At 36.1% G+C, this 8473-nt stretch overlaps 1 protein-coding gene across 2 annotated transcripts in view; it reads right to left on the minus strand.

The window, feature by feature from the left end:
• Positions 1-707: 707 nt before the first annotated feature.
• Positions 708-8473, minus strand: part of tmem18 (transmembrane protein 18) — a 23343-nt gene continuing 15577 nt past the window's right edge. Inside the window, exons 3-6 of one of the 2 annotated variants that reach the window (XR_007262136.1) lie at positions 5077-5131; positions 2452-2545; positions 2177-2356; positions 708-1989 (exon numbers count right to left, since the gene is read on the minus strand). Coding sequence is in view for 1 of the 2 variants with exons in the window: in XM_048597348.1 (XP_048453305.1) it covers positions 2258-2356; positions 2452-2545; positions 5077-5131 (248 nt within the window). In the remaining variant the exon portion in view is untranslated. Of the gene's footprint in view, positions 2357-2451; positions 2546-5076; positions 5132-8473 lie in introns of both variants that reach the window. The other variant, XM_048597348.1, reaches the window with a different exon arrangement.

Consider the following 8473-nt stretch of genomic DNA (forward strand, 5'->3'; position numbering starts at 1 on the left):
GACCTCTTCTGGTTCTTACTTTTTAAAAAAAACTAATTCTCCTTTTCAGATTTGTCACTGGCCTCACTTGTCCCAATCTTTGAGATATCCTCCAGCCACAAATCTCTGAGATATCTGTTCTTATATTGTTCTGGTTGCTCGAGCATTCCACTATTAATTACTACAGTGGTTGTCATGCTTTAAGCAGCTGAGGCACAAAGCTTTGTTCAGGCTGCCATCTCGGAGGGTAATTATATAGCGATGTAAAAATGACAATGTGCCTAGCATTGTCAGGTTCCTTGCTATTTTTCACTGTCAGAGACCCAAGCCTCAGAAGATGAGGAGTGTGTCTTGAAAAAAACTTTTAACATCAAATTATTTCACTAAAGAAACATGAATTTTAATTGTAAATGCATTGATTCTGCTGTTAATAAAATTCCAGACAATATAACTTTACATCAAGTATGTGTGTTAAATAGCTGATTTATGAATGAGGAGTTGTTTCTTCATGGAAGAAATGTAATGGCCACGAGCTCAGCCAAAATAGCATGATAACTGCCTCATAATATCAAAGTAACTGTTATAAATTTGCTAATCTTCACTTCAAAATAAATAATTTGGTCCGCTCCTTCTTCTTTTAAAGTGCCCTCATTAATATAAGCAGAAAACATGGAGGCAGTAGAACTTTGATGAATTATCTCCAACAGATATATAAAAATACTCAAGTATCCATTTCTGATATATATTTATAAATGTGTTTACACAAGATGTACAGAGCGGAAAATCTGTGATCTTTCCATTATCTAATATACTTAGCAATAAGGACCAAAAAACATATGGCAATCAGGAAATTCTTGGCTGACTCCAGCCTTGAAGATTTAACTGATGTGGACAGAGGTTCCTTCCTAATAAAAGTTGTCTGCATCAGTTGCATAAATCACTTGAGGACATGAATTTCTGTGAATGGTTATATATAGATGTTAAATTATTGTTCTGTACAATCCATCTGAGGATTCCAGCCTAGATTCTCCAAAGATTCAGAAATATTCCACAATTGAAATTTTATTGATATAACCTTCACTGGACTACTGGACTGTACTCTCTGGTAGTTTTAGTCACAACATCCAACTGTACAGGTGTATCCCATGTGGACAGCAAAGGTTATTTTTCTTCTCAATTTGCAAATAGAACTGCCTTTTTTGGCTATTCACCTCCAGCAAGAATTTGGACAAACAGCCAAACTTTTCAGATATTTTGCTCATATCTACTCTATATCCCATATCGTGAGAGCTAAATTAACCATTGTAACGCATATCTCTTCACATACACCCACATTTTCAAACCAAGTGCTAGACTTACATTTCCAGGATAGTTATCTTTGTACTATAAAACATTGTGTTGCAGATAAAGGCATCATTGATAAAGAAACCGATGAATAAAGTGGATGTAAAATAACACAATCTAATATGCACAGTGCACCAACTCAAGGACGTGTTCAAAACATGGAATTCACCATAATGTGAAACATAAACAGGACTCTGGACTGATGCATAAATTATCCAAAAAAGCTAAATTGTGTCTTCCGCTGAAAAGCTTCATATGCTGAGTTACATACCAAGTGTCACTCACCATTTTCCAGCCATCAGTTTTAGTTTTAGCACTGGTGGTGCTAAAAACAGAAACTGTACCCCAAGTTACTCTATGCTGAGTAATCAAGGTCAACTTTGTCATATGACTGATCCTGTTAGATATCTAATCATGTCACTCATTATTTAACAAAGAAGCACATGCTGTGCTAAGATACCATGGGAGAGATTTATAGCAACAAAGACTGTATTTCCTCAATTCATTAATATGAGTGACAAAGTTAGCATGGGTGTAAACAACAATTCATCGCCATATAAAATCTTTACCATCTTCCTGGTTTACATTCAAGATATTCTTTGTCCAACTGTATGGAATGAACGATAGCAAGAACTGCAGATGCTGCAGTCAGAGACAATACAGTGTGGAACTGGAGGAACACAGCAGGCCTGGCAGCATCAGGGGACCCTTCTTCAGAAGGGGAATAACTCATACCATGATGATCACTGTGTTCTGAAGTAGGGTCCCGACCCGAAACGTCAACATTCCTGCTCCTCTGATGCTGCTTGGCCTGCTGTGTTCCTCCAGCTCCACACTGTATTGCATCTTGTGTATGGAGTGGAAGACAAGATAAACCCAGATGATTTGGCAACGATGTACAGGACTTCAGAATAACTTTAGAAATAAAAATGTCTTATTTGGCTTTCTTTCCCTTTTCCTTGTTTGTACTTCTTTTCTGCTTCAGTGACTTCAGTTCAGTCATTGTTGCCAACGTTCTGTACACCCACACAATCTAAGGAAACAACAGAAAGTGGTTAAGTTGTGGGAAAAAGGAATTTCAAGTCTGAAGAATTGGAAATACCAAGATAAATGGAAATGAACTCATACCACGATGATCATTGTGTTTAATAAAAGTGGGGTTGAAAAGACGAGTGAAATGAACATCCCATTGGAATCAAAGTACTGGTACATGGAAAATAACCTGGAAAAAAATAATTTTGACAACCTGAGCATTTGTTTATAAGAATATATATTATATCGTTTTACCAATTTTAACAAAATGAACAAGAACTACAAGCGAAGACCAAAGAAGAAAGTAACTATTTGATCAGTTACAAGTATTGTTTCGTGCAACTGTTACATCTTTCACAAAAGAGTAATGTTACAAGGTTAGCTCAATGTCTTCAGTTAATAGATGCTATTAAGTCATTTTTTTAAAAAATTGAGAGCAACAACTCCCACAGTAGTGAATCGTGCCCTCAGCCACATCTGACCCACTTCCTGTACTTCTCCCTTTACCCCGTCCCCTCACTACTAAAACAACAGGCTCCCCCTTGTTCTCACTTGCAATCCCATCAATCTCTGCACATATAGGATAATTCACTGCCATTTCTGCCAGACCCAGCAGGATACCACAACCAAATACATCTTCTCCTTCCCTTATTATTAGATTTCCATTGGGACTGTTCTCTCCATTAAATGTCTCTCTTCCTCACGACTCACTGTTCAAGGCCTCAAACATGCCTTCCAGATGAAGCAGTGGCTTAGGTGTACTTTGTTCAATCTAATCTTCTGTGTTTACTGGTCACAATGCGATCTCCTTAACGTTGGCAACACCAAACGTAGATTGGTGAGTGCTGCTGTCTCCTCTGGAATGACCCTGATCTTCCAGCTGCTTGCCATTTCAATAAACCATTTTGCTCTCATCCTGATATTTCTACCCTGGGTTTGATTCAGTGAGCTGAACATAAGCTGGAGGAAAGCACCTCACTTTTCACTTAGGCACTTTACAGCCTTCAGGACACAACATTGAATTCAATAACTTCACAGCATGATCTGTGTCCTCCATTTTTATTATAATATACCCATCTTGCGCATGTCTTGTTGGCTTTGCTTTCAGCAGAGTGGATATTTCTCCCTGTCACACCTATTACTTACACAGATTTTACATCTCTATCTCTCCCTTGAGTAACTTTGCACTCCTTTTGTCTTTTGCTTAAGGAACCTTCACCCTTGGGTCCATTTACTCCTCGTTTTTCCTGCCAACAGCGTAAAAGCCATTATCCAGCCCCTTTCAATTCTGAAGAAGTCTTTCAGACTCAAAATGTTAACTGTTTGTCTTTTCTTGTCTGGATGCTGCCAGACCTGCTAAGTTTCTTCGGCATTTTCTATTTTTGCTTCATATTTCCAGCATCTGCAGTACTTTGCTTTTATTTTAAATGCTGGTGTTTATCCTCCACCCAAGCAGTAGTCCTTTTGCCATATACACATACTCGTTCTTCACTTCTTTATTCCCTTTCATTCAATCACCTATGTGACTTATTCTTAAATATTATCACAGTTGAAATGACCTCTGTTTCAATCTTTAACTCTGCTAGCACATTCCACTGTCTCAGTCCTCCGTCCAAACATGTTTTTCTTGCTCTCCATGGTAAATAATGGCATTTGACTTTATAGCCTTGTCACTTTATTCTAGATTTGCCAATCATTAGAAATAGTTTGATTCCATTTACCCTGTCCCACACCTTCACAATTTTAAACTGCTCTAGTGACTCACTCCTCTTCTAATGAGCAGTTCAAATTTTCAGACCTCCTTCTCGTTTGGATTTCTTCACACCAGGCAGCATCCTACTAAATCTACACTGTATTCTCAATATTGTCTCAATGTTTCTAATACAGCTTGGAGCCCAAAAGTACTCGAGCTTTGATCTCAAGGTTACGTACAGATTCATTATAGCGTCTCGATTTATATGTTCTACAACCCTCACTATGAAACTTAATTTTCCAATAGAATTTTTAAGGTCTCATTCATTTAACCGCTAATGTCTTTTTTTAAAATCTGAACCACCAAATTCATCTACTATTTATTCACCTTCCTCCCAAAGTATAGCTATAAGAACAACGTTAAACCACAAGATGTACCACCTCAGATTTGATAACAATGAATTCCATCTGCCATTTTCTTTTTCATTCTGTTAGCTCCCCCCCATATACCCTTGTAACTTTCTTTGTTTCTCATAGTAATTTACTATTCCTCTGATATTGTACCATCTGAAAAAACTGGACATTGCTGGTCTAAGCTCCATGTCTAAACCATTCATGGATACAGTGAAGAGCAGATAGTTGGGTTAAGTTGAAATAACCAGGGATTCATGGCAAGAACAGCAATTTTAAAAAGTAGTCATGATGAAAATTGAGTCAGATTTAGTTTTGAAAACCATACACTTATCCTGTCTCAACATTTGTTCAAACAATACAGAAAATTTACTAAATTTCACATTAATTCACAGCTTTCACAACAATGCAGTGGTAGGATTACATTCAACTTGAACCCAAGAGCTGTTTAATAAATTACTTGGTTAGCACACGAAATTCGATTTATTCATGGCAAGCTATCAGTGACTTTTTGAAACGTACATCTAAAGTGCTCAAGTCTAAGAAACAAACGAAACAAAGCTGCCAGTGTTGTGTACATAACTGTTTTAATGCCACAGGGGTTTCCATTGCCTTTACCTCCAGTTCATTGCTGCCATTTCATTAATGTATTCTGCACAGTACACCAACACAACTGCAATAAAGAGAAAAGAATATAATAATAACAACAAAGGATGAACATTTAATTGTTAAATTAAATACGCTTAACTTTTATTCCACTTATGAACTTGGTTATATGAGCTGTAGATATTTTGACATTTAAATGATTTCAAAAATTCAATTGATTTAAAATTGAATACAGAATTTTTAACATCAGCAAATGCTAAAGAAACTACACGTATTCTGTTCATTATAATGGTCTGAAGTTAACAGGGAAAGCACAGCAGCTTCATACTGCTTGTGTGGACCTAGTTCAATCCAGAACCAAAAGTTCTTAGTTTGGTCTTTGAGTTCAGATACAGATTTTAAACGCAAATAAGGTAACTTCAAGAAAATTTTCATCACATTCCTAGTATTCATTTTTGTTGGGAGGAGGAGAATGAAAGAAACAGAAATCATGGAAGTGATTGGGAATGGGAATAATTATGTAATTCAATATCTGTTAATATACTTCTATTTATTCTTCAAACTGGGCACACACGAGAATTATTTTGCCATACAGTTTTCTTTCACTGACCAAGACTGTGACTTGGCGCAAATGCAAAGTTATTCTGATTTGCAGTAACTTTGCCACACTAATGTATATAATTTGTGTGTGGTCAAGGTGAATGAGTCCCCGAGAGTGCTGGATAGTAAAAAAAATCCATGCTGGGTCAGGAAAGGCAATTAACAAATCAGAAGCAGGATGATGTTAGGTACATTGGCCCTGATCTTGACAGAGACATTATGTCTAGATGGGGATTCTGCCTATCAGGCTTCCAGAGGAAAAAAATGCTTTTTTTTTGGACACTGAAATAGAACATCTGCAGCTGTGAAGTATAAGTTTTCAACATGTCCCAATTTTAAGCCTTGGTATTGTAAAAATACTGTTTTCTTAATCCCTGTAATGTGACCTCGAGTTCATCTTTAAGTAAAATGCATTTGCATGCAATGGTATCAGGATTTGTATCCAATCTAACTGCTTACTTTGGAAGAATGAAATCAACAGCCTAGCACAACTTAGATTTGAGGTGCAGCTGCTAACAATAAAGCTCAGTCGGGGTCAGATCCAAAATTCTATTGGAAAATTAAATTTTATATATAATTTGATAATATTTAATAATACCTCATATTTTCACTGAATTAGTGCAAAGACAAACAAAAACTCCAATAACATACTGGTGTCACCTGATGAATCCAAACATTAAAAAAATTACTTTTTTTCTCAATTGACTATATTGTTCATTTGACTACAAAAGGAGACTAAATGCTAATTCAGAGATATCATGCCATTTACCTGCTGAAAATATCTGCTTCCACTTGGTGGAGTGCAAGAACACTAAAATACCCCGGCAAAGTATGAAACCTTTGACACTTTGGAATTTCAAGCCATAACTATACAGACTACTACTGACCACCAATGTTCAAATTTCATCCTGCTGCAGCACCTCTCATGTTATCTGTTTTTTGCAAACATCTCTGTACTGTTACTGTTTATCGAAACCTGTTGTCATTGTAACACACTTAACCAAACCTGATTTTCAGTCCGAAGGGTTCATATCTCCCTATCAATATCAAAAAAAATGTTCATTTTAATTTAAAATAAAATTATCTCAAACAGCAGACTGCACCCCTACCTTGAGCTGTAAGTTTCTATTTCTTTTGAAATATGGGTATTCAAATATTTGCAAATTTTCTGTGTCTTTTACTTCTTGAAGCATTTATTTAACCTGACAGTACCTCAGGGATTTACCTGTGTACATCTAAGCGGTGATTAGCTGCAACACCGCACCCAGTACAGACAAGTTAGATAAAGATTCCATTATTCAATTCTGATTTGGTGCTCCTTTAAACTGAACTATGAAGGACTGCAGAAACGCACTGCTACTTCCAATTTAAGATGCTTCATTTTGTAATTTAAAAAAAAACTTACATGCTCAATGACAAACAACTAAGTAGTCCAACATTTTGGTTATAATTGATGCAGACCTCTTACACTTTTGAGATAGCAGATTCTAGGCTGGATCAACACTTGAGTGTAAATCCATTAAGCCACTGTTATGATCAATAAATTTCACTTCAAAACAACTCCTAAGAATGTTTATAATATAATATATTGTTCATGATTTGTACACTAATGGTTAAGACTTACAATGCCAACATGTTTGGATGTAAAAGAAATTTAACCAAAGGAAATAATAAATAACTCAATGGTATTAAAAGTTTGATTCATTATCCCATGTTGCATGCACTACTTATAGTTTCTACTTGAATTGAAATTTTATATGTAGTAAAATATAATTGTTATAATTAGATTACTCTCACAGATTTTCTGAGTCAAAAGCTTGGTAAAAAGCACAACTGGAGGAAGTCCATAATCGACAATTTGCAGATAACAAAACAAAATAAACAATTAAACTTGGGAATCCTTGACTATTCCAAGGAATACGGTTACTGGCTATTCAATATGGATTTTAAAAGTAAATGAAAAGTGAGTCAGCATAATAAACGTATCATGGGATGGCAGAAGAAATGGAAGCCAGTGGGAAGATTCAGATTCTAAAAATCTCAGTATCTTTCAGCCTTATGCACACATACAATTTCATTATGAACCATTAAAGGTCATAGAGTTAGAAACTTCACAACTTTATTAAAGGCTTGTCTATAATGATATTATGTAGATATATTATGTAGACAGCTGGTGACTAGCACCGCAATGACTGGGATTCTCTTCAATTAACTCCCAATGACAGTGCTCTTATTTCTTCATAGCACTCCCTAGAATACTAGATATTAAATTGAAGGTATGAATTAAAAGATAAGAAATTTAGATTCAGCTAGATAAATTACTCAATTTTTTAACTAATTTACTGTATTGTATCATTGTTTCGTAATTTAACCGGTTACTTGTACCTGAAAAGTGCTTCCACATTTAGTGGAATAGATTTTCAGAACATTTACAAAGCATCACACTGACCTCTAGTGGTAGTAATCATACACAACAATGCCAAGTTTCATGCACATTTTGCACCAGTAAAATTACAAAGTTTCAAATCTGTTGACTGCTTTGGCCTGCAGCATAACTTTCAGTGTTGTCAGTGCAGGCTTATCTACTCCCTATTTGGGAAGACAATCTTATATACTTCCAAAGGCATTGTAATATAGAAACATTCGCTGGAAATGGAGGGTTTGAGGTATAAAAATAGGCTGGATATGCTGGGATAACAAGGTGTAGAGCTGGATGAACACAGCAGGCCGAGCAGCATCAGAGGAGCAGGAAGGCTGACGTTTCGGGCCTAGACCCTTCTTCAGAAAAAGGGTTCTGAAGAAGGGTCTA

The sequence above is a fragment of the Rhincodon typus genome, chromosome 5, assembly GCF_021869965.1.
Source record: "Rhincodon typus isolate 14 chromosome 5, sRhiTyp1.1, whole genome shotgun sequence".
Lineage (NCBI taxonomy): Eukaryota > Metazoa > Chordata > Chondrichthyes > Orectolobiformes > Rhincodontidae > Rhincodon > Rhincodon typus.